Source organism: Myxine glutinosa, chromosome 10 (genome assembly GCF_964187855.1).
Source record: "Myxine glutinosa chromosome 10, kmMyxGlut1.1, whole genome shotgun sequence".
Classification (NCBI taxonomy): Eukaryota; Metazoa; Chordata; class Myxini; order Myxiniformes; family Myxinidae; genus Myxine; species Myxine glutinosa.
This window is the reverse complement of record NC_136270.1, coordinates 73,435,154-73,459,378: the sequence shown is the minus strand read 5'-3', so window position 1 is coordinate 73,459,378 and position 24,225 is coordinate 73,435,154. Positions and strand designations below refer to the sequence as shown.

At 56.5% G+C, this 24,225-nt stretch overlaps 2 protein-coding genes across 2 annotated transcripts in view; both read right to left on the bottom strand.

The window, feature by feature from the left end:
* The window catches only part of ANAPC4 (anaphase promoting complex subunit 4), a 98,905-nt gene extending 94,542 nt beyond the window's left edge, over positions 1-4,363 (bottom strand). Inside the window, exons 1-2 of the mRNA XM_068126754.2 lie at positions 4,176-4,363; positions 1,038-1,143 (exon numbers count right to left, since the gene is read on the bottom strand). Of these exons, the coding sequence (XP_067982855.1) occupies positions 1,038-1,143; positions 4,176-4,283 (214 nt within the window). The 5' untranslated portion in view covers positions 4,284-4,363. The remainder of the gene's footprint in view (positions 1-1,037; positions 1,144-4,175) is intronic.
* The window catches only part of LOC144894055 (uncharacterized), an 81,485-nt gene extending 59,153 nt beyond the window's left edge, over positions 1-22,332 (bottom strand). The window contains exon 1 of the mRNA XM_078785771.1: positions 22,299-22,332. The gene's annotated coding sequence lies outside the window, so the exon portion shown is untranslated. The remainder of the gene's footprint in view (positions 1-22,298) is intronic.
* Between the last annotated feature and the right edge of the window lie 1,893 nt (positions 22,333-24,225).

Below are 24,225 nucleotides of genomic sequence, written 5' to 3'. Positions count from 1 at the left end.
AGCTTGCAAAAAGGAAGAAAACTTATGGTTTTTAATGCTTAATCCCCAAGTCTACTTCTTTGGGCCACCATTTGATAGGTGCAATCTCTAGAGCACCTCAGCCTCACTACTAACCATATCTTGTCTTGGAGAGACCACATCTCCAATCTGGTCGCCAAGCCTGCTCGAAACCTTGGCATCATCCACAGAGCCAAATCCTTTCTGAGATGATGTCAGCTCAATAGAGTGGAAAACATTTTGTGGTGGCAGTTTAAGTTACTAGCACCTCTCAGCAAAAGGCAGACCCCAGAGGTCTGCTTTTCACACATTGCAGGTTGATGGTGTTTTAGCTTTCTCAAACATCTATTTTGATATCGCTCCACCCCCGGTTTAGAATAGGTACACCGTATCCCTGCGCATCGTAAGAGGCGACTAAGGGTTGGCGTCAGGAAGGGCATCCGGCCATAAAAACATTGCCTCAAACAGGGAATCATGATTGTCATGGGCCCCGCAAGGCTAACCCCCGCTCTAGCAGGGGAAATGGCCTTAAAAACGATCATTCTATTCAATTCATATTCCACCTGCCTTATTTTCCCTCTACCCATCCCCAACACCACCCCCACTCACTTTCCAAGTTTCATGCATTCTTTCAGAAACCCACAACTAGTTACCCACCCCAAATCAAAGATGCTCAGCTCCATTCATTCATCTCACTTTTCTCTCATTTACAGAACCAATTCCCTGTATTTGTTATATCATGCTCTTTCTTACAGTCCTGCAAACTTGTGGAAGACTCAACACCTCTTGTGCCGTCCTATGGTATGTCCCATTTCCTCCGCTGAACCATTTTACACTGGCGGACCTTCTTCTCCATTTGGCTCCCTGCCCCTCCTCTGGAGTGCATCTATGTGTTTTTGCCCACCCATTCTCCTTTCTGTCTTTGTCAGATTATTAACCTATGATCCTTTGTCATTCAGCTCTTCCATGACTGCAAGAAGAGACAAAAAGGAAACAAATACTTAAAAGTATTATAAATTTCCTCTCCTCAAGTTACAAACCTTTGCCATCCGGTCTCCAGGCCAGGGCAGTGACCACAGTCCCAGTCGGTTCTTGTGGAGCAAGTCTCCAAACTCTCTGAAAATTGCTCAGTCGATGGAGAGTTACCTGATCAGATAAATACAGATATCAGTGGATAAAAAGATAACAAAGCCACAAAGGTTGGAAAGGTGAAATGACCATATGAGAAAAAAACAACCTTTACTTCTAACAATCATGTATAACGTTGGACTACCATTATGAGATGTATTTAAAACAAATGTAACTATGGCAGAATACTTAATCTGCCTTCATCCTACTGGCCACCACCCACTTTAAAATCACAATGAAAATACACAAAACAATCTGTAAAACTTTCTGTACCACTTCGCAAAGTTTATGGTAAAGATGGATGAAGCATTCAATCACTACAAAGGGTTTTTTATTCAGAAAATTTGAAAGACCAATTGGTGATCTGTGAATTTAAGCACAAGATACAATAAAGTAATGTAGATATTAGATGAGGTTGATCACAAGAATAGGATTCATGGTTCCCCACAAAGAGGATCCAACGACAGCCGCAGACTGGGCATCCACCTATCTTAATGGTTTCTTGGAAGAAAAAAATTCAGATTTGGTCTACAAGACCTTTGTCCATAGCTCAATGGAGTACTGCTTGCCCCTATGGGCTGGCACTCCAGCATCACATTTGTCTCTACTAGATTCTGTGGAAATATAAAGCTTTCAATGTTATTGGATTGTCCCATGATGAGGCCAAAGCACAACGTCTGTTGCCCACACATCTCAAGCAGGTCGGTGGTCTCCGTTCTCTCCTGTCTATTCTCCAACAAACATTGCTCCCTCTCCTCCCACTCAGATGCCTGATGCTCCCTAGAAACTCCAGAATGCAAGCGTTCTTCCAATAACCCCCTAATTGTTAAACGTCGAAAGTGTAGGCTGACCCCACACCTAAACTATTTTATTCCTCACTTCTCCAGTCTCTGGAACCATCTTCCACAAGCTGTTCTGTCACTGTTCCTTCCTGTGCATGAAGCAAGCATGCAGTGCACCACCATCTCTTGTCATCCCCAATTCTGACCCATGATCCATATTTATTATTTACACCCATTAACCTTTCCGAAGCCAACCATTTTACTTGCTCGTTTCAGTTTCCTCCGCTCCTCCTTTCCTGTCCGTTCATTCCCTTCATAGCCTGGTGTTGGTTTAGCGGTTAAGGTACCTGACTTGAGATATCAGGGTCCTGAGATTGAGTCCCTGTCGTGCCATTGAATTAACACCAGGTAGGTTGACTCACCCTGTCATGCTTCTGAGGTCGGCAAAATGAGTACCAGTGGACTAGTAATGTGGGATGGGGGTGGTGGGGGGGGGAGGGGGGCTGAGGGGGTAGGGTATCATGTATCGCGTTGAGTTGATCTAGGCCAAGCATTGCAAAAGATTAATACGTTTATTGCAGCCGTCCTGTACACCGCAGGCCCGGCTCCACTCATTCACGCCACCAGAAGTGACATCCACACTTCTGTGCCAAACAGATAAAGGCAATCAGCTTGGTATAGATCAACAGCGAGCTTACTCCATGGCCTTAACGGAATCTCATGCTGGAGCAATGGCTCCAAAACTCTGACTGCTGGTACTTCTGCCAGGATTGGCAACCACTAACAATGCGCTTAATATCCCGGTTGATGTTAGGCCAGAACACAGTGTCTTTAGTGAGAAGTTTGGTCTTCTTGTGACTGAAGTGGCTTGAGTGGAGCTTTTGGAGAATTTCCTGCTGTAAACATTTTGGGATAACAACTTGCTTTCCCTTGAGAACGATACCATTTTCAACCGACAGCTCATCGTGATTGCTCCAGAAGCCTCAAAGAAGCTCTGGTGTGTCCTTCATGCAATCAGGCCAGCAACTGATGATAACATCAACAAATCGAGGTCACGAAGCGTTTCTTGCTGTACAATTTGAACCTTTTCTGATGAAAATCAGATGAGGTCCACATGTAGATCAAGCTCAATTGTGCAAGTGTGGTTCGGACGAGGTCAGTGAGATAGTCCATCCGCGGCCATTATGGTCTTATTCTTCTTCTTTTAAGTTTTATGGTGTTTTCAGAGCCGCGAGGCTCTACACACACCACACGTCTGGGCATAACTGTGGTGGAACAAAAAAGAAAAAGAAAAAAGGGGCCTATGGGAGATCCACAAATCGATATGGGTCTCCCGCTCGCCTTTGGCCATTATGGTCGCCATGTCGATAAAAGATGTCTGTTGGAACAGAAAATTGGCAGTCTAGGCGACGCCATGTCATGTATCGATGTTGAGTTGATCGAGGACAAGGATTGCAAGGAATTCGTTTATTGCAGCCATCCTGAACCACCATGCCAGACCCCACTCGTTCACGCCACCGGAAGTGACGACACACGTCGACGTCGTTCACGCAACAGGAAGTGACATACACACTTCCGTGTCAAACAGATAAAGGTCATCTGCTTGATATCTGAAGCATACATATTACGGGAGACACTGCATCAGCGGCACAGCTGCGCTCCAGAAAATGATGCAGCCAAGCAGTCGCAGGCTGCATACGAACCACCACCACCACCACCACCATTCCCTTCATATTTGTCCCACTGTGAGCTCTTTCGTGCTCCTGCGCCTCGCTCCTGTAAATAAAATGAAATTATCCTCCAGGATTACGTGGCCGTATTCTCCAAGAAGATCTGAATAGCTAATTCGTGCAGTTCGGCCCGAAGTCTTTCACGAACCGGCTGGCCAGGCCTGGCGTTCGACTGAAGGTGGCGCGAGTTTGGAATTTGTTCAGTGTGCCGGAGATAACTCACCGACTCGACCAACTCGAATCCTCCAAACGCTTCATGTCCGGCGAGCACATGCAAAACGCTAGGATGACGGATTGACGGGTCATACTCATAGTCATAGCATAGCCGGGGCGAGGTTCGAACACAGGCGAGAGAGCCAAGAGGGGAGTGTGCATACCTCTCAGCGATGATCCTCCCATTCCGAACGTCCTCAATGAAATGATATTCAAAATTCCTGTAATTTCTCCATATCGCAGGAATGCAAAAGCCAAAACGCAAAAGGCAGATAAAGCTGAAATTGAAAATGTAAGGTACCACGAACGAGTTCGGCCGTCTTACCTCCCCGGCGTTGTTGGCGAGTGCGACGAGGTCTCTCCTAGGAGCCCATCGCATCAGAAGCACCTGGTGCGGGACCCGCTTCTCGGCCACCTGCCGAAACGGCGACATGTTTGTGCCTGAGAAGCAGGAAAGCTGAGAAACCTTATTGCTGAAATTCAAGTGGCGCGGAGCCCCGGAAGCACATTCCCAGGGATACATACAAATAGACTATACCAATCGATCCCAAAATCATCGATCGGATTCCTCTGGATGAAAGCGCTTCGTCGGTCTAGTTCCGCAGGGGTGACTTGGGGGCTTCACTTTTCATTTCCCCCAAAATCTTTGTGCAATATAAAGTAATCTCTAATATTATATATTATAGATATTTTAACTTCATCCAAAAGTTGCACCATTTGCATATGGAGTTCGTAGAGTTGCCATGGAACTGCCGAGTAAGTCTGTGTGATGTATGTATAATTACATGTGTTGCATACGTGTGATTAAATTGTGAAAATGAACATCATAGAAGGTGGAAAATAAAACATTTGAAATCATTGTTCCCCAAAATGTGACACCAGATTTATGGCTCTGGGTGATGGTGTGGCGGACACGAAAGCTCACTGGCGTGATGGCATCATTCCGCGCACCAAGTGGGCGGCGGCCACGCCCGAGGTGTAGGCGTGGCCGCGGGATATACACCGGGCGCGCAGCCCGGAGCGCTCCAGTGCTACAGTGGAGCTCTTGAAATAAAGACTCTTTTAACCTACCGTGTTGTCCGCTTCCTCCTTGCTAAGCAAGTAGCGCGTGTAGCACCGCGCTTCATTGGTGACCCTCCGACGTTGGATCAGCCGTCGCTGACCGACCGAATACGCCATCGCAATGGCAAACAACGCGGTTACGATCAAACTCCCCGAGTTCTGGGAGGCGCAAGCTGAAGTATGGTTCCTGCAGGCAGAAGCCCAGTTCCGACTTCGAGGCATCACGGTGGACGAGACCATGTACTGCCATGTGGTCGCCTCCCTTGGGCCCGGCACGGCCGCCCACGTCGTGTCGGTCCTGAGGAACCCACCGGCCGACGGCAGGTACGAGGCGATCAAGCGTCTCCTCCTCGCTACGTTTGGCCTCATGGTGGACGCACGGGCCGACCGCCTCCTGGACCTCCCCGAGCTCGGTGACACGCGACCGTCGGTCCGCATGGACCATATGCTGTCGCTGATGGGCGACGAAACCCCGAACGCTCTATTCCGGGCGTTATTTCGAGGCCAGCTGCCGGCACGAGTACGCCTCGCGTTGGCCGGTTCTGCGACGACGGAACCCCGAGATCTCGCTGCCGAGGCCGACAGGTTCTTTGCGGCTTTGGACATGCAGGCGAGTTTTGGCGCGGCCGTCGCGCGTCCCGAGGCTGACCCTGATGCTGATGCACCACACCTCGTGGCTGATGCTGATGCACACCTCGCGGCCGCCGCCACGCCCCGCCCACCACCGCCGCCACGGAGAAAACCGCGGCCGCCGCCGCCAACCTGATGTTTTTTCCACGCCCAGTTCGGCCACGAGGCTCGGCAATGTCGCCCGCCGTGCTCATTCGGCAGGTCGGGAAACGCCCGGGCCGGCCCTCGGTAGTGGCACTGAGCGCCGGCCGTTCAAACAGCCTACTGTTCATCACGGACACCTTATCCGGGTGCCGTTACCTGTGCGACATGGGAGCGCAGGTGAGTGTCGTTCCCGCCGGTACGTCCGACAAGCAGACCGCGGGCCGGGGCCCCGCTCTGCTTGCTGCCAACGGTACGTCCATTCGCACATATGGAAAACGCTGCCTTTCTCTGCGGTTCGGAGGGCAGGTTTTCCGGTGGTCGTTCGTCACTGCCGACGTGCCTATGGCACTGCTCGGCGCGGACTTCCTGTATGCCAATGGTCTGCTGGTGGACGTAAAGCACAGAAGGCTTGTCCAGGCTGAGACGTTCAGCTCGCTCGCTTGCGCGCTGCCCGCCTCGTTGAGCGGCTCATCGAGCGGCTCGCCGAGCGGCTTGCTGAGCGGTTCGGTTCCGGCCAGGTCCATCTGTACGCTTCCGGCAGCGAATGAATTCACCCGCCTCCTCGCCGGCTTCCCGGCCCTCACGCGGCCCACCTTCTCGGCGGGGGCCGTCAAGCACGGGGTGGAACACCACATCCCCACCGCCGGGCCACCGGTCTACGCTCGGGCACGCCGCCTCGAGCCGACGAAGCTTGCGGTAGCTAAAGCGGTGTTCGCTACGCTGGAGCGGCTCGGCATCGTGCGGCACTCCGAGAGTGCTTGGGCATCGCCGCTTCACATCGTGCCAAAGCCCGGCGGGGGATGGCGACCATGCGGGGACTACCGGCGCCTCAACGACGCCACCACCCCCGACCGCTACCCCGTCCCCCACATTCAGGACTTCTCCGCCCGGTTGGCAGGCATGTCCTTCTTTTCAAAGGTGGACCTCATACGCGGCTACCATCAGGTCCCCGTCAGGCCGGAGGACATCCCTAAGACGGCGGTCATCACGCCATTCGGTCTTTTCGAATTTCTTCGGATGACCTTTGGATTGAAAAATGCGGCTCAGGCGTTCCAGCGACTAATGGACAGCGTCTTGCGCGACTTGCATTTCGTCTACGTCTACCTGCACAACATCCTCATCGCCAGCGTGTCCCGCGAAGAGCACCTACACCATCTCCGCACGCTCTTCGAACGTCTGGGCCAGCATGGCCTCATCGTGAACCCTGCCAAGTGCCGGTTCGGCGTCACCGACATCGACTTTTTGGGGCACCGCGTCACCAGGCACGGGCCGTCCCCCTACCGGCCAAGGTGGAGGCGGTGAAGGGGTTTCCACGCCCCCGCACGATCAAGGGGCTCCAGGAGTTCCTGGGCATGGTAAACTTTTACCATCGGTTCCTGCCCCGCATCGCCCAGCTCCTGCGCCCCTTGCAGGAGGCTCTCCGAGGGAAGCCGGGCAAAGGTGACGTTACCTGGACCGAGCAGATGGATGCGGCGTTCGCGGGCACGAAGCTCGCCTTGGCTAACGCCACCATGCTCGCGCACCCGGCGCCCGATGCACCGATCGCCCTCACCACCGACGCCTCGGACTACGCGGTGGGCGCGGTGCACGAGCAATGGGTGCGTGATGCCTGGCAACCGCTGGCGTTCTTCAGCCGGCAGCTTCGCCCGCCAGAACGCCGTTATAGTACCTTCGACCGCGAGTTGCTCGGGCTTCACCTGGCGGTCAGGCACTTCCGCCATCTGCTCGAGGGCCGTGCGTTCACGGCCTTCGTCGACCACAAGCCACTGGTCTTCGCGATGGGGAATGTCGCCGAGCCGTGGTCAGCCCGGCAGCAGCGTCACCTCTCGGCCGTGTCCGAATATACAACGGACATCCGGCACGTCGCGGGGAAGGTCAACCCGGTGGCGGATTGCCTTTCCCGGTCCGTCGCCCACACAGTCCACCTTGGCATAGACTATGCCCAGATGGCAGCGGACCAGGCCGCCGACCCTGGCGTCCAGGCCTTGCGGACCGCCGTCACGGGCCTCCGCGTCACCGAGGTGCCATTCGACGGCGCGGGCACGGCCCTCTTGTGCCCCGTCTCCCTCGGGCGGCCTCGCCACATCATGCCCGCGGGCTGGCAGCGCCAGGTTTATGACACCATCCACGGCCTGTCCCACCCGGGCACGAAGGCCTCCCATAGGTTGGTCGCCGACACGTTTGTCTGGCATGGCCTCCGGAAGGCTGTCCGCGGCTGGACCAGGACGTGCCTCGCGTGCCAGCGCGCAAAGGTGAACCGGCACACCCAAGCCCCATTGGCCCCGTTTACGGTGCCAGAACGTAGGTTCGACCACGTGCACGTGGACCTGGTGGGACCTCTGCCCCCCTCACGGGGTTTCACCCATGTCCTGACAATGGTGGACCGCACCACCCGGTGGCCGGAGGCTGTGCCTTTGGCGGCGACGACGGCGGCGGACATCGCGCAGGCGTTCATCGCCACCTGGGTCGCCCGGTTCGGCGCCCCCTCGGACATCTCGTCCGACCGCGGCCCCCAGTTCACCTCGGAGCTCTGGGGGGCGGTCACGTGGGGGCTCGGGGTCCAGCTGCACCGAACCACGGCCGACCACCCCCAGGCCAACGGCCTGTGCGAGCGGTTCCACCGCTCGTTGAAGGCGGTGCTCCGGGCCACCCTCCGCGACGGCGGCTGGGTCGACAGGCTCCCCTGGGTCCTGCTGGGCCTCCGGACGGCGCCCAAGGACGACCTGCGGCCTGCGCGCATCCGCGGCAGAGTTGGTCTTCGGACAACCGCTGCGGGTGCCGGGTGAGTTCCTCCCCGACCCCACGGCACCATGGTCCGCGGCGCAGGAGCGCTCCGCACTGCAGGAGACAGCCCGGAGGTTGGCCCCGGTGCCGACGGCGCACCACGGGCACCCGCCCACGCACATCGCCCCGGAGCTTCGCACCGCGGAGTACGTCTTCGTCCGGCACGACGCCCACCGGACACCACTGCGGCCCCCGTACGACGGGCCTTTCCGCGTGCTGGAGACCGGGGTGAAACATTTCACCTTGGACATCGGCGGTACTCCCGACCGTGTGTCAGTGGATCGCCTCAAGCCGGCCCACCTCGACGTGGGCCACCCACCGCCGGTGGCTCGGCCCCCGTGTCGGGGCCGCCCCCCTGCGGGCGGACCCCCGGCACCGCCCAGCCCCGCCGGCATGCCGCCCCCCGGTCCTGCACCCATCCCGGGTGCAGCCGGAGGCATCCCAGCTGGCATCCCTGCACCCCGGACGCCGCCAGTCGTCAGAGGTCGCTTCGGCCGGGTCATCCGTTTGCCCCGCAAACTGGCCCTCCAGGTGCGCGGGAATTCTGGGGGGGTGCGTGTGGCGGACACGAAAGCTCACTGGCGTAATGGCATCATTCCGCGCACCAAGTGGGTGTCGGCCATGCCCGAGGGGTAGGCGTGGCCTCGGGATATACACGGGGCTCGCAGCCCCGAGCTCCTCAGTGCTACAGTAGGGCTCTTTCAATAAAGACTCTTTTGATTTACCGCGTTGTCCGCTTCCTCCTTGGTAAGTAAGTAGCGCGCATAGCACCGCGCTTCAATATCATATACAGTGGGGAGAACAAGTATTTGATACACTGCCGATTTTGCAGGTTTTCCCACTTACAAAGCACGACAAGGTCTGTAATTTTTATCATAGGTACACTTCAACTGTGGAAGACGGAATCTAAAACAAAAATCCTGAAAATCACATTGTATGATTTTTAAGTAATTAATTTGCATTTTATTGCATGAAATAAGTATTTGATACATCAGAAAAACAGAACTTAATATTTGGTACAGAAACCTTTGTTTGCAATTACAGAGATCAGACGTTTCCTGTAGTTCTTAACCAGGTTTGCACACACTGCAGCAGGGATTTTGGCCCACTCCTCCATACAGATCTTCACGAGATCCTTCAGGTTTCGGGGCTGTCGCTGCGCAACACAGACTTTCAGCTCCCTCCAAAGATTTTCTATTGGGTTCAGGTCTGGAGACTGGCTAGGCCACTCCAGGACCTTGAGATGCTTCGTACGGAGCCACTCCTTAGTTGCCCTGGCTGTGTGTTTCGGGTTGTTGTCATGCTGGAAGACCCAGCCACGCCCCATCTTCAATGCTCTTATTGAGGGAAGGAGATTGTTGGCCAAGATCTCGCGATACATGGCCCCATCCATCCTCCCCTCCATACGGTGCAGTCGTCCTGTCCCCTTTGCAGAAAAGCATCCCCAAAGAATGATGTTTCCACCTCCATGCTTCACGGTTGGGATGGTGTTCTTGGGGTTGTACTCATCCTTCTTCTTCCTCCAAACACGGCGAGTGGAGTTTAAACCAAAAAGCTCTATTTTGGTCTCATCAGACCACATGACCTTCTCCCATTCCTCCTCTGGATCATCCAGATGGTCATTGGCAAACTTCAGACGGGCCTGGACATGCGCTGGCTTGAGCAGAGGGACCTTGCGTGCGCTGCAGGATTTTAATCCATGACGGCGTAGTGTGTTACTTATGGTTTTCTTTGATACTGTGGTCCCAGCTCTCTTCAGGTCATTGAACAGGTCCTGCCGTGTAGTTCTGGGCTGATCCCTCACCTTTCTCATGATCATTGAGGCTCCACGAGGTGAGATCTTGCATGGAGCCCCAGACCGAGGGAGATTGACTGTCATCTTGAACTTCTTCCATTTTCTAATAATTGCGCCAACAGTTGTTGCCTTCTCACCAAGCTGCTTGCCTATTGTCCTGTAGCCCATCCCAGCCTTGTGCAAGTCTACAAATTTGTCCCTGATGTCCTTAGACAGCTCTCTGGTCTTGCCCATTGTGGAGAGGTTGGAGTCTGATTGAGTGTGGACAGGTCTGGAGACGGCTTTGCGGTCGGTCTTTGCGGTCTTTGTGGTCGGAGACGGTCTGGAGACGTCTTTTATGCAGATAACGAGTTCAAACAGGTGCAGTTAATACAGGTAATGAGTGGAGAATGGGAGGGCTTCTTAAAGAAAAAACTAACAGGTCTGTGAGAGCCGGAATTCTTACTGGTTGGTAGGTGATCAAATACTTATTTCATGCAATAAAATGCAAATTAATTACTTAAAAATCATACAATGTGATTTTCAGGATTTTTGTTTTAGATTCCGTCTTCCACAGTTGAAGTGTACCTATGATAAAAATTACAGACCTTTACGTGCTTTGTAAGTGGGAAAACCTGCAAAATCGGCAGTGTATCAAATACTTGTTCTCCCCACTGTATATCATATATCAAAATATATCAATATATCAAATATATATATCATATATATCATCTATCTATAATTCCACTAATCTCTGTGTGTATGCGACCGCTGTTTCTCGACAACTACCGGTCCGATATACTTGAAACTTGCCAGGTATATTGCTGGGGACCCGAGGATGTGCCTTTTCAAGGTTTCATATTAATCGGACAAGTCGTTACCGAGCTATGTCCAAAAAACGATTCGACCAATCAGAGAGCAGCGAGCTACCGAGCTATGGCGATTTAGCCGTTCGCCGTTCGCTTTGGCTTTGCGAATGGACCAAACCATTTCATGTAAATAGAGAGGGGGGGTTCTACCGTACTCGCAAGCCGTTCGCTTTGGCTTTGCGAATGGACCAAACCATTTCATGTAAATAGAGGGGGGGGATATAATTTTAGATATATATATAGTACGGGCATGCCCTAGTATATCAAAATATATCAATATATCAAATATATATATCATATATATCATATATCAAAATATATCAATATATCAAATATATATATCATATATATCATATATCAAAAATGAATATATATCAAAATGAAAAAAATATATATCAAAATGACCACCACAAAAACGTGTTTCCAATATCTGAAATACTACTTGACATAGAGCTATAATTTTGGTGTCAAGTATAGGTTTTTGGGTGTAAGGATTTTAAAAACTTTACTTTTGACCTTCTCTGACCTCTAGATATACAATTTTGGAAGAAGGGAGCCACCAAACACAGTTTTCCATATCGTTAAGACTCCATTGAAGCGCGGTGCTACACGCGCTACTTGCTTAGCAAGGAGGAAGCGGACAACGCGGTAGGTTAAAAGAGTCTTCATTGAAAGAGCCCTACTGCAGCACTGAGGAGCTCGGGGCTGCGAGCCCCGTGTATATCCCGAGGCCACGCCTACCCCTCGGGCGTGGCCGACGCCCACATGGTGCGCGGAATGATGCCATCACGCCAGTGAGCTTTCGTGTCCGCCACAATATATATATTTGATATATTGATATATTTTGATATATGATATATATGATATATATATATTTGATATTGAAGGAGCTGCGCTCCAACGCGAGTCGAAAGAATTGACGCGACCAAAGACGGAATTCGGCCGAGTTGCTTTATTGAAACAAAACAGATCAGGTATTCTGAAAAGCCCGTTTATCGGGCAGCAATATATATACACATTTATGCCCGGGCGTTTGCCCGGGAAAACCGAGACCGGGCATGCCCGGGTGTCAAGGGCGAGTCCTGGAAAGGCGAGTCTGGACATGCCCGGGCGCCCTGGACACGGCCTGGCAAGTCGAGGCTGGGCGTGCCCGAGCGCTCTGGGCGAGCCCTGGAAAGGCGAGAGCGGGCATGCCCGGACGCTCTGGACGAGCCCTGGAAAGGCGAGTCTGGACATGCCCGGGCGTCCTGGACGCGGCCTGGCAGGTCGAGGCTGGGCGTGCCCAGGCGCTCTGGGCGAGCCCTGGAAAGGCGAGAGCGGGCATGCCCGGGAAACACGAGACCGGGCGTGCCCGGGACGTTCGGGCGTGCCCGGGAACAACGAGTCCGGGCATGCCCAGGAGAGGCGCGTCTGGGCCCGTCCGGACGAGCCCGGCATGGCGATCGCGCCCTGGCCGCGTCCTGGCAGGTGCAAGGCGATTGTGTACATTCAGTGGGGACCGCTACACACGCCCCTCCAGAATCGACCTGCACCGGCAGGGTCAATTTAAGGGGGGTCCGGATGACCCGGCCGAAGCGACCCCTGGAGGGTCGTGGGGGGGGGGGGGGTCCGATCCGGTGGTGGGTGGTCGAGCGGGGGGAACTGTAGACGGGGGGCGGCCTCGCCGCGGAGGAAGGGCCAACCGTGGTGGTCGGTCGACGTCCACGTGCGCCGGTTTGAGGCGGTCCACAGAGATCCGGTCCGACCGGCCGCCGACGTTGACGACGAAGGACTTGTCGCCCCGTCGCAGGACCCGGAAGGGCCCGTCGTACGGCGGCCGGAGTGGCCCCCGGTGCGCGTCATGACGCACAAAGACGTTCTCCGCTGTGCGAAGCGCCGGGGGGACGTAGGACTGGGGGCCACCGTGGCGGGACGTTGGCACGGGGGCAAATCGGCGGGCGGCCTCCTGGAGGTCCGAGCGCTGGTGTGCGGCGGACCAGGGACTGGTAGCGTCGGGCACGAATTCGCCCAGGACGCGGAGCGGCTGGCCGTAGACGAGCTCGGCGGCGGACGCCCGGAGGTCCTCCTTGGGGGCCGTGCGGAGGCCCAAAAGGACCCACGGCAGCCGGTCGGTCCAACCATCGTCCTGAAGGCCGGCCATGAGTGCGGCCTTCATGGAGCGGTGAAACCGCTCGCACAACCCATTGGCTTGGGGGTGGTAGGCCGTGGTGCGGTGCAGCGTGACCCCCAACGAGCGGGCGACCGCGCCCCAAAGTTCGGACGTGAACTGTGGGCCGCGGTCGGACGAGATGTCCGCCGGTGCGCCGAAGCGCGCGACCCAGGTGGCGATGAACAGCTGCGCCACGTCGGCGGTGGTGGTGGAGGTGAGGGGCACGGCCTCTGGCCACCTGGTGGTCCTGTCCACCATGGTGAGCAGGTGGGTGAACCCCCGCGATGGGGGCAGGGGACCCACCAGGTCCACGTGGACGTGGTCGAAACGCCGTACAGGCACGGTGAAAGGTGCTAGCGGGGCCTGGGTGTGGCGGTGGACCTTGGCCCGCTGGCAGGCCGTGCAGGCGTTGGCCCAGTCGCGGACGTTCCGTCGCAGGCCGTGCCAGACGAAACACGCCGACACCAGCTTCTGAGAAGCTTTCCGGCCCGGGTGAGAAAGGCCGTGGATGGAGGCAAAGATGCGGCGCTGCCAGGAAACGGGCACGATGGGGCGAGGCTGGCCCTGGGAGACGTCGCAGAGCAGGACGGTGCCCGCGAAGGGGATGTCGGCCAGGCGGAGGCCCACGTCCGCCGCCCGGAGGGCCTGCACCGAGGTGTCGGTGGTCTGGTCGGCCGCCATGAGCGCGAAGTCCACACCGAGGTGGACCGCGTTCGCGCTGGCCCGAGAAAGACAGTCGGCCACGGCGTTGTCTTTGCCGGCGACATGCCGGATGTCCGTGGTGAATTCCGACACGGCGGAGAGGTGGCGCTGCTGGCGGGCCGACCACGGCTCCGTGACTTTGGCCATTGCGTAGACCAATGGTTTGTGGTCGACGAAAGCCGTAAACGGGCGGCCCTCCAGGAGGTGTCGGAAATGGCGAACGGCCAGGAACAGACCGAGCAGCTCGCGGTCGAACGTGCTGTATTTTAACTCGTTCGGCCGGAGTTGCCGGCTGAAAAAAGCGAGTGGCTGCCAAACCCCGTCCACCCATTGTTCATGGACGGCACCCACCGCGTAGTTGGAGGCGTCCGTAGTGAGGGCGATGGGCGCGTTGAGCACCGGGTGAGCCAGCAACGTTGCGTCGGCGAGGGCCCGTTTTGCGCTCCCGAAGGCCGCGTCCATGGCCGCGGACCAAACGATGTCATGCTTGGCCGGCTTGCCCCGGAGGGCCTCGTAAAGGGGCCGCATGAGCTGAGCAGCGCGGGGCATGAATCGGTGATAAAAATTCACCATGCCGAGGAACTCTTGTAGGGCCTTGATGGAACGGGGACGCGGGAACGTGGTGATGGCCTCGACCTTGGTCGGCAGCGGCACGGCCCCGGTCTTGGTGATGCGGTGGCCCAAAAAGTCAACGGTCGTCGTGCCGAAGTGGCATTTGGCCAGGTTGACAATTAAGCCGTGCTCGCTGAGGCGACCGAACAGTGTTCGGAGGTGGAGGAGGTGCTCGGCGCGGGACGTGCTGGCGACGAGGATGTCGTCCAGATAGACGAAAAGAAATGGCAGGTCGCGCTGCACGCCGTCCATTAAGCGCTGGAACGCCTGGGCCGCGTTCTTGAGGCCAAACGGCATCCTCAAAAATTCGAACAGGCCGAACGGCGTGATGACGGCCGTCTTCGGGACGTCTGCCGCCTGGACAGGTACCTGGTGGTATCCCCGTATCAGGTCAATTTTGGAAAATATGACCCGTCCCGCCAAACGGGCGGAAAAGTCCTGGATGTGCGGGATCGGGTACCTGTCGGGGGTGGTAGCGTCGTTGAGGCGGCGGTAGTCACCACACGGGCGCCATCCGCCCCCCGGCTTTGGCACGATGTGCAGTGGTGAGGCCCACGGGCTATTGGAGCGCCGCACGATGCCGAGGTGCTCCAACGCGTCGAACTCGGCCTTTGCCACGGCGAGCTTGGCCGGGTCGAGGCGGCGGGCCCTGGCGTAGACCGGCGGGCCCGTAGTGGGTATGTGGTGCTCGATCCCATGCCGCACTGCAAACGTCGGCCGCGTGAGGGCCGGCAATTCCGCGAGCAGGCGAGCGAACTCGTTCGCCGTCGGGAGGGCGCACGCCAGTTCGGGCGGCGCGGAGCTGCTCATCGTGCACGCCAGGGAGCTGAAGGTCTCGGCGTTGACAAGGCGACGACGTTTGACGTCGACCAGCAGCCCGTGCGCGCAGAGGAAGTCGGCGCCCAGCAAAGCCATGGGGACGCAGGCGGTCACAAAGGTCCACTGAAAGCGCTGGCTGCCGAAGCAGAGGGTGACGTCGCGCGGGCCGAAAGTGCATATGGCCGAGCCATTAGCAGCGACCAAAGAGGAGCCGCAAACGGCGTCCCGCCTGTCCTGCTCGGAGGCGGGTATGACGCTCAGTTGGGCGCCGGTGTCACAAAGGAAACGCCGCCCGGACGCTTTGTCCCGAATAAAAAGCAAGTTGCCCGAGTGGCCGGCGCTCATGGCTGGGAATGAACGCCGGCCCGGCCGTTTCCCGACTTGCCGAAAGTGCACGGGGGTCGGCACGTCCGATCCTTGTGTCCGAACCTGGCGTGGTAATAACACCACGCCTGGTCAGGTGGAGGCCCCGGCCGTTGTGTCGGAAGCGGTCAGCGCAGCGTGGCGGCCGCCAGTTGCACCGGCAGTTCGGCCTCCAACCGCGCAGGGCGCTCGGGCGTCGTGGGCGTCGCCTCGGACGGCGGCAGGCTCCAGGTAGCCGCGCCGATGTGTTGGCCCGCCGAGGAGATCTTATCGGCTTCCCTGGCGAGGGCGCGGGGATCGGTGATCGACATGCCAGCCAGGGCGAGGCGTACCGGGTGAGGCAGCTGGCGAAGGAACAGCTCGCGGAACAGAAAATCCGGAGAGTGCTCACTGAGCAACGAGAGCATGTAGTCCATGCGCTCGGACGGGCGCGTGTCGCCGAGCTCGGGCAGGTCGAGCAGGCGCCGTGCGCGTGCCGCCGGTGAGAGGGCGAAAGCATCGAGGAGCAGCGTCTTCAGCGCGTCATACTTGTCAGCAGCCGGCGGGTGCTCGAGGAGGCTCAGGGCGCGGGCCGGGGTGGCGGAACCGAGCGCTGCCACGACGTGGTGGAAGCGGGTGTCGTCCGCGGTGATGCCTCGCAGGGCGAACTGGGAGTCCGCCTGGGCGAACCAAACAGCCGCGTGAGCCTCCCAGAAGGTAGGCAGTTTAAGAGTCACTGCCGTGTCCATGTCGGTAGGTCACCAGTGAAGGAGCTGCGCTCCAACGCGAGTCGAAAGAATTGACGCGACCAAAGACGGAATTCGTCCGAGTGGCTTTGTTGAAACAAAACAGCTCAGGTATTCTGAAAAGCCCGTTTATCGGGCAGCAATATATATACACATTTATGCCCGGGCGTTTGCCCGGGAAAACCGAGACCGGGCATGCCCGGGTGTCAAGGGCGAGTCCTGGAAAGGCGAGTCTGGACATGCCCGGGCGTCCTGGACGCGGCCTGGCAAGTCGAGGCTGGGCGTGCCCGAGCGCTCTGGGCGAGCCCTGGAAAGGCGAGAGCGGGCATGCCCGGACGCTCTGGGCGAGCCCTGGAAAGGCGAGTCTGGACATGCCCGGGCGTCCTGGACGCGGCCTGGCAAGTCGAGGCTGGGCGTGCCCGGGCGCTCTGGGCGAGCCCTGGAAAGGCGAGAGCGGGCATGCCCGGGAAAGACGAGACCGGGCGTGCCCGGGAGGTTCGGGCGTGCCCGGGAACAGCGAGTCCGGGCATGCCCAGGAGAGGCGCGTCTGGGCCCGTCCGGACGAGCCCGGCATGGCGATCGCGCCCTGGCCGCGTCCTGGCAGGTGCAAGGCGATTGTGTACATTCAGCGGGGACCGCTACAATATATTGATATATTTTGATATATATATATATATATGATATTTTAGGAGTCGCGGAAGGCGAGAGAACGAGGCCATTCGTAGGGGTCGAAGATGGTTTATTCAAACAGCAAGATCCAGCACACTAAACTCGAACGGAAGTCGGCACGCTTATATAAAGCCAAAAGCCCTCTTCGGAGGGCGTGGCTCCGGCAACCGCGCATGCGTCACGTCCGCACAACCACAAGTCCAACAGGCCCGTGCACGTGTATTATGCCCAAATAAGGTAATCCCATAAGGTAACCGCCACATGCGGTTACCTGCACATAAGGTAACTGCCACAATATATATATTTGATATTAAAGCGCGGTGTTACGCGCGCTGTTTGTAAACAAGGAGGAAGCGGACAACGCGGTAATTTGTAAGAGTCTTTATTCAAGAGCTCACTGTAACAATGAACTCTCAGGGCTGCGCGCCCCGTGTATATCGTGAGGCCACGCCTCTCTCCCGGGCGTGGCCCACCCCCACTCGGTGTGCGGGGTGATGTCACCACGTCAGTGCTTTCGTGTCCGCCACACGCGCCCCCCCCCCCCAGAATCCCCGCGCACCTGAAGGGCCAGTTTGCGGGGCAAACGGATGACCCGGCCGAAGCGCCCCCTGGCGACTGGCGGCGTCTGGGATGCAGGGATGCCATCTGGGATGCCTCCGGCTGCCCCTAGGATGGGTGCAGGACCGGGGGGCGGCGTGGCGGCGGGGCTGGGCGGTGCCGGGGGTCCGCCCGCAGGGGGGTGGCCCCGACGTGGGGGTCGGGCCACTGGCGGTGGATGGTCCACGTCGAGGTGGGCCGGCTTGAGGCGGTCCACAGAAACGCGGTCAGGAGTACCGCCGATGTCCAGGGTGAAGTGCCTCACCCCGGTCTCCAGCACGCGGAAAGGCCCGTCGTACGGGGGCCGCAGTGGTGTCCGGTGGGCATCGTGGCGGACGAAGACGTACTGCGAAGGTCCGGGGCGACGTGCGTCGGTGGGTGCCCGTGGCGTGCCGTTGGCACCGGGGCGAACCTCTGGGCGGTCTCCTGCAGAGCGGAGCGCTGCTGTGCCGCGGACCATGGTGCCGTGGAGTCGGGGAGGAACTCGCCCGGCACCCGCAGCGGTTGCCTGAAGACCAACTCCGCCGCGGATGCGCGCAGGTCCTCCTTGGCCACCATCCGGAGGCCCAGCAGGACCCAGGGGAGCCTGTCGACCCAGCCGCCATCGCGGAGGGTGGCCCGGAGCGCGGCCTTCAATGAGCGGTGAAATCGCTCACACAGGCCGTTAGCCTGGGGGTGGTAGGCCGTGGTTCGGTGCAGCCGGACCCCGAGCCCCTGCGCGACCGCCCCCCAGAGCTCCGAGGTGAACTGGGGGCCGCGGTCGGATGAGATGTCTGAGGGGCGCCGAACCGGGCGACCCAGGTGGCGATGAAAGCCTGCGCGACGTCCGCCGCCGTCGTCGACGCCAAGGGCACGGCCTCCGGCCACCGGATGGTGCGGTCCACCATGGTGAGGACGTGGGTGAAACCCCGTGAGTGGGGCAGAGGTCCCACCAGGTCCACATGGACGTGGTCAAACCGGCGTTCCAGTTCCGTAAACGGGGCCAACGGGGCCTGGGTGTGCCGGTGCACCTTGGCGCGCTGGCACGCGAGGCACGTCCTGGCCCAGCCGCGGACGGCCTTCCGGAGGCCATGCCAGACGAATTTGTTGGCGATCAACCTTTGGGAGGCCCTCGCACCTGGGTGGGACAGGCCGTGGATGGCGTCAAACACCTGGCGCTGCCAGCCCGCGGGCACGATGGGGCGAGGCCGCCCGAGGGAGACGTCGCACAAGAGGGCCGCGGCCGCGCCGTCGAACGGCACCTCGGTGACGCGGAGGCCCGTGACGGCAGTCCGCAAGGCCTGGACGTCGGGGTCAGCGGCCTGGTCCGCTGCCATCCGGGCAAAGTCGATGCCGAGGTGGACTGCGTGGGCGACGGCCCGGGAAAGGCAATCCGCCACCGGGTTGTCCTTCCCCGCGACGTGCCGGATGTCCGTCGTGTACTCGGACATGGCCGAGAGGTGACGCTGCTGCCGGGCCGACCACGGCTCGGTGACCTTGCCCATCGCGAAGACCAGCGGCTTGTGGTCGACAAAGGCCGTGAATGCACGGCCCTTGAGCAGATGGCGGAAGTGCCTGACCGCCAAGTGAAGCCCGAGCAACTCGCGGTCGAAGGTACTGTTCGGGCGGGCTAAGCTGCCGGCTAAAGAACGCCAGCGGTTGCCAAGCTCCACGCACCCATTGCTCGTGCACCGCGCCACCGCGTAGTCCGAGGCGTCGATGGTGAGGGCGATCGGCGCATCGGGCGCCGGGTGCGCGAGCATGGTGGCGTTAGCCAAGGCGAGCTTCGCGCCCGTGAACGCCGCGTCCATCTGCTCGGTCCAGGTGACGTCGCCTTTGCCCGGCTTACCTCGGAGAGCTTCGTGCAGGGGGCGCAGGAGCTGGGCGATACGGGGCAGGAACCGATGGTAAAAGTTCACCATGCCCAGGAACTCCTGCAGCCCTGATCGTGCGGGGGCGCGGAAACCCCTTCCCCGCCTCCACCTTGGCCGGCAGGGGGACGGCTCCGTGCCTGGTGACGCGGTGCCCCAGAAAATCGAGTTCGGCGACGTTGAACCGGCACTTTGCGGGGTTCCCAATCAGGCCATGCTGGCCCAGGCGTTCGAAGAGCGTGCGGAGGTGGTGTAGGTGCTCTTCGCGGGACGCGCTGGTGACGAGGATATCATCCAGGTAGACGTATACAAAATCCAAGTCGCGCAGGACGCTGTCCATCAGCCGCTGGAACGCCTGAGCCGCATTCTTCAGACCGAAGGGCATCCGCAGGAATTCGAAGAGTCTGAACGGCGTGATGACCGCCGTCTTCGGGACGTCCTCCGGGCTGACGGAGACCTGATGGTAACCGCGTATGAGGTCGACCTTCGAGAAGAAAGACATGCCCGCCAAACGGGTGGAAAAGTCCTGAATGTGGGGGACGGGGTAGCGGTTGGGGGTGGTGGCGTCATTGAGACGGCGATAGTCCCCGCATGGTCGCCATCCCCCGCCGGGCTTCACCACGATGTGCAGCGGCGACGCCAAAGCACTCTCTGAGCGCCGAACGATGCCGAGTCGCTCCAGGGTAGCGAACTCCGCTTTTGCTACCGCCAGCTTCGTCGGCTCGAGGCGGCGTGCCCGGGCGTAGAACGGTGGCCCGACGGTGGGGATGTGATGGGCCACCCCGTGCTTGACGGCCCCCGCCGAGAAGGTGGGCCGCGTGAGGGCTGGGAAACCGGCGAGGAGGCGGGTGAATTCGTCCGCTGCCGGAAGCGTACAGATCAACGTGGCCGGAACCGAACCGTTCAGCAAGCCGCTTGGCAAGCCGCTCGGTGAGCCGCTCAGTGGGCTGCTCGATGAGCTGGGCAGCGCACAAGCGAGCGAGCTGAACGTCTCGGCCTGGACAAGACGTCTGTGCTTTACGTCGATCAGGAGCCCATTTGCGCACAGGAAGTCCGCGCAAAGCAATGCCATGGGCACGTCGGCGGTGACGAACGACCATCGGAAAACCTGCCCTCCGAACCGCAGAGAGAGGCAGCGTTTTCTGTACGTACGGATGGGCGTCCCGTTTGCGGCAAGCAGCGCGGGGCCCCCGCCCGCGGCGTGCTTGTCCGACGTACCGGCAGGAACGACACTCACCTGCGCCCCTGTGTCGCACAGGTAACGGCGCCCGGATAAGGTGTCCGTGATGAACAGCAGGCTGTTCGAACGGCCGGCGCTTATTGCCACTATCGAGCGCCGGCCCGGGCATTTCCCGACCTGTTGAAGGAGCATGGCGGATGACACTGTCGAGCCTCATGGCCGAACTTGGCGTGGAACCAGCACCAGGTGGTGGAGCTGGAGGAGTGCGGCTGGCTCCGCCAGGCCGGCGGAGTTGGCGGTGTTCCCCGCGGTGGCGGTTTTCGCCGGGGCGGTGGGCGGGGCGTGGCGGTGGCCACGAGGTGCGTATCAGCATGCTGCGTATGCTGTGTAAGCTGATGCTGTGGATCAGCCTCATCAGCAGCATCAGCCTCGAGGTCCGTGACGGCCGCACCGACTCTCGCCCGCGTGTCCGAAGCTGCGAAGTACCTGTCCGCCGCGGCGGCCAATGCTCGGGGTTCCGTTAGCACGGTCCCGGCCAACGCGAGGTGTACCTTTGCTGGAAGTTGGCGACGGAAAAGAACCCGGAATAGAGAACCAGGGGCTTCGTCGCCCAACAGTGACAGCATATGGTCCATTCGGACCGACGGGCGCGTGTCGCCGAGCTCGGGGAGATCCAGGAGGCGGTCGGCCCGTGCGTCCTCCGTGAGGCCGAACGTGGCTAGGAGCAGCTGCTTGAGTGCCTCGTACTTGTGGCCGTCCGGTGGGTGGCGAAGGACGGACACAACTCGAGCGGCCGTGCCGGGCCCGAGGGAGGCGACGACGTGGCAGTAGCGCGTGTCGTCGTGGGTGAGGCGCCGAAGCTGAAACTGGGCTTCGGCTTGGACGAACCAAACCTCGGCCTGGGCCTCCCAAAATTCGGGAAGTTTAATCGACATCGCGTTGTAGGCCATGGCAATGGCGTCGTGTTTGGAAGGATCGCTACGGCAGATCCAACGTCGAGGGTCACCAGTAAAGCGCGGTGTTACGCGCGCTGTTTGTAAACAAGGAGGAAGCGGACAACGCGGTAATTTGTAAGAGTCTTTATTCAAGAGCTCACTGTAACACTGAACTCTCAGGGCTGCGCGCCCCGTGTATATCGTGAGGCCACGCCTCTCTCCCGGGCGTGGCCCACCCCCACTCGGTGTGCGGGGTGATGTCACCACGTCAGTGCTTTCGTGTCCGCCACAATATATTGATATATTTTGATATATATATATTATGATATATATATTTGATATATCGATATATTTTGATATATATATATATGATATATATATTTGATATATTGATATATTTTGATATATATATATATGATATATATATTTGATATATTGATATATTTTGATATATATATATATGATATATATATTTGATATATTGATATATTTTGATATATATATATATGATATATATATTTGATATATTGATATATTTTGATATATATATATATATGATATATATTTGATATATTTTGATATACTAGGGCATTGCCCGTACTATATCTATATCTAAAATTATATCCCCCCCCTCTATTTACATGAAATGGTTTGGTCCAAAGCGAACGGCTTGCGAGTACGGTGACAATCCCCCCCCCTCTATTTACATGCAATGGTTTGGTCCAAAGCGAACGGCTTCCGGAGTTTGGTAAAGAAATCGCCATCGCGTGCACAAACGCGCAGGAAAGCGAATGAATCGCAAATTCGTTGTTATTAGTTTTAAAACATAGTTTAACGCCAACATAGCGCCAACATAGTTTGCAAACGTGAAATAAATGAATACGCTCTCAAATGTGCCATCCGAGGCAGAGTGTGTCCTCCACGTTCGGCACACGCGATCGTTCGCTGCTCTCTGATTGGTTGAATCGTTTTTTGGACATAGCTCGGTAAGTAATTGTCCGATTAATATGAAACCTTGAAAAGGCACATCCTCGGGTCCCCAGCAATATACCTGGCAAGTTTCAAGTATATCGGACCGGTAGTTGTCGAGAAACAGCGGTCACAGACAAACAAACAAACGTACAGACAGACAGACAGAGATTACTGGAATTATAGATAGATATATATATATGATATATATATTTGATATATTGATATATATTGATATATTTTGATATATATATATATATGATATATATATTTGATATATTGATATATATTGATATATTTTGATATATATATATATATATATGATATATATATTTGATATATTGATATATATTGATATATTTTGATATATATATATATATATATATATATATATATATATATATATATATATATATATATACATACATATATATATATATATATATATTAATGGCCGCCAGCACTATCTCGGCAAAATCTGAGGTGGCCTTGGTTTAAATTTGGTTGGTTTGATGAGTTCTAACACTGTGCCAAGTTTCATGCTTTTATCACAAAATGAACGATTCAGTTATCTGCTGTACTATAATTATGAATCAGTACTGGAACCATTATTAGCCCCCGTTGGACTTAGCGGGGGCTTATGGATTGGTCTCGTCCGTCCGTCCATCCGTCCGCAACCATATCTCGGAGATGTATGGACCGATTTTGTTCATACTTGGCAGAAAGACAACACATGACGGTAGACATGTGCACATCGTTTTGTTTCGCGATGCAATCAAAGATGGCCGACTGGCGGTCATTTTCGTTGGAAAACACCCGATGTTGAAGGCGTCCTCAACCATTTCTCACAAATGCATTTACTAATGTTGTTCAAACTTGGCAAACAGAAACCGAATGATGGGTTACATGTGCACGTCATTTTTTTTCGAGATCACATCCAATCCTCTTGGTAAGTGTGACGCAGCGTGCGCGTCATAATTCTGCTTCCGGATCCAAACACAAAACCACTGGAGCCAAACACCAGCTGGACTCAGTGACAAAAGTGCTCGGTCATGCCGCAGTGTTGCGTTCCTGAGTGTGTAAATAGATCAGAAACAAACCAAGAACTGTCTTCCTACCGATTTCCTGCTAATGAAAAACAAAGGCTGAAGTGGCAACATACTACGACTACATACAACATAATACATACTACTACTACTACAACATACTACTACTACAACAAACTACATACTACTACTACAGCATACCACATACTACTACTACAACATACTACTACTACAACATACTACATACTACTACTACAACATACTACTACTACAACATACTACTACTACTACAACATACTACTACTACTACAACATACGACTACTACTACAACAAACTGCATACTACTACTACAACATACTACTACTACAACATACTACTACTACAACATACTACTAGTACTACTACAACAAACTGCATACTACTACTACAACATACTACATACTACCACAACATACTAATACTACCACAACATACTTATACTACTAAAACATACTA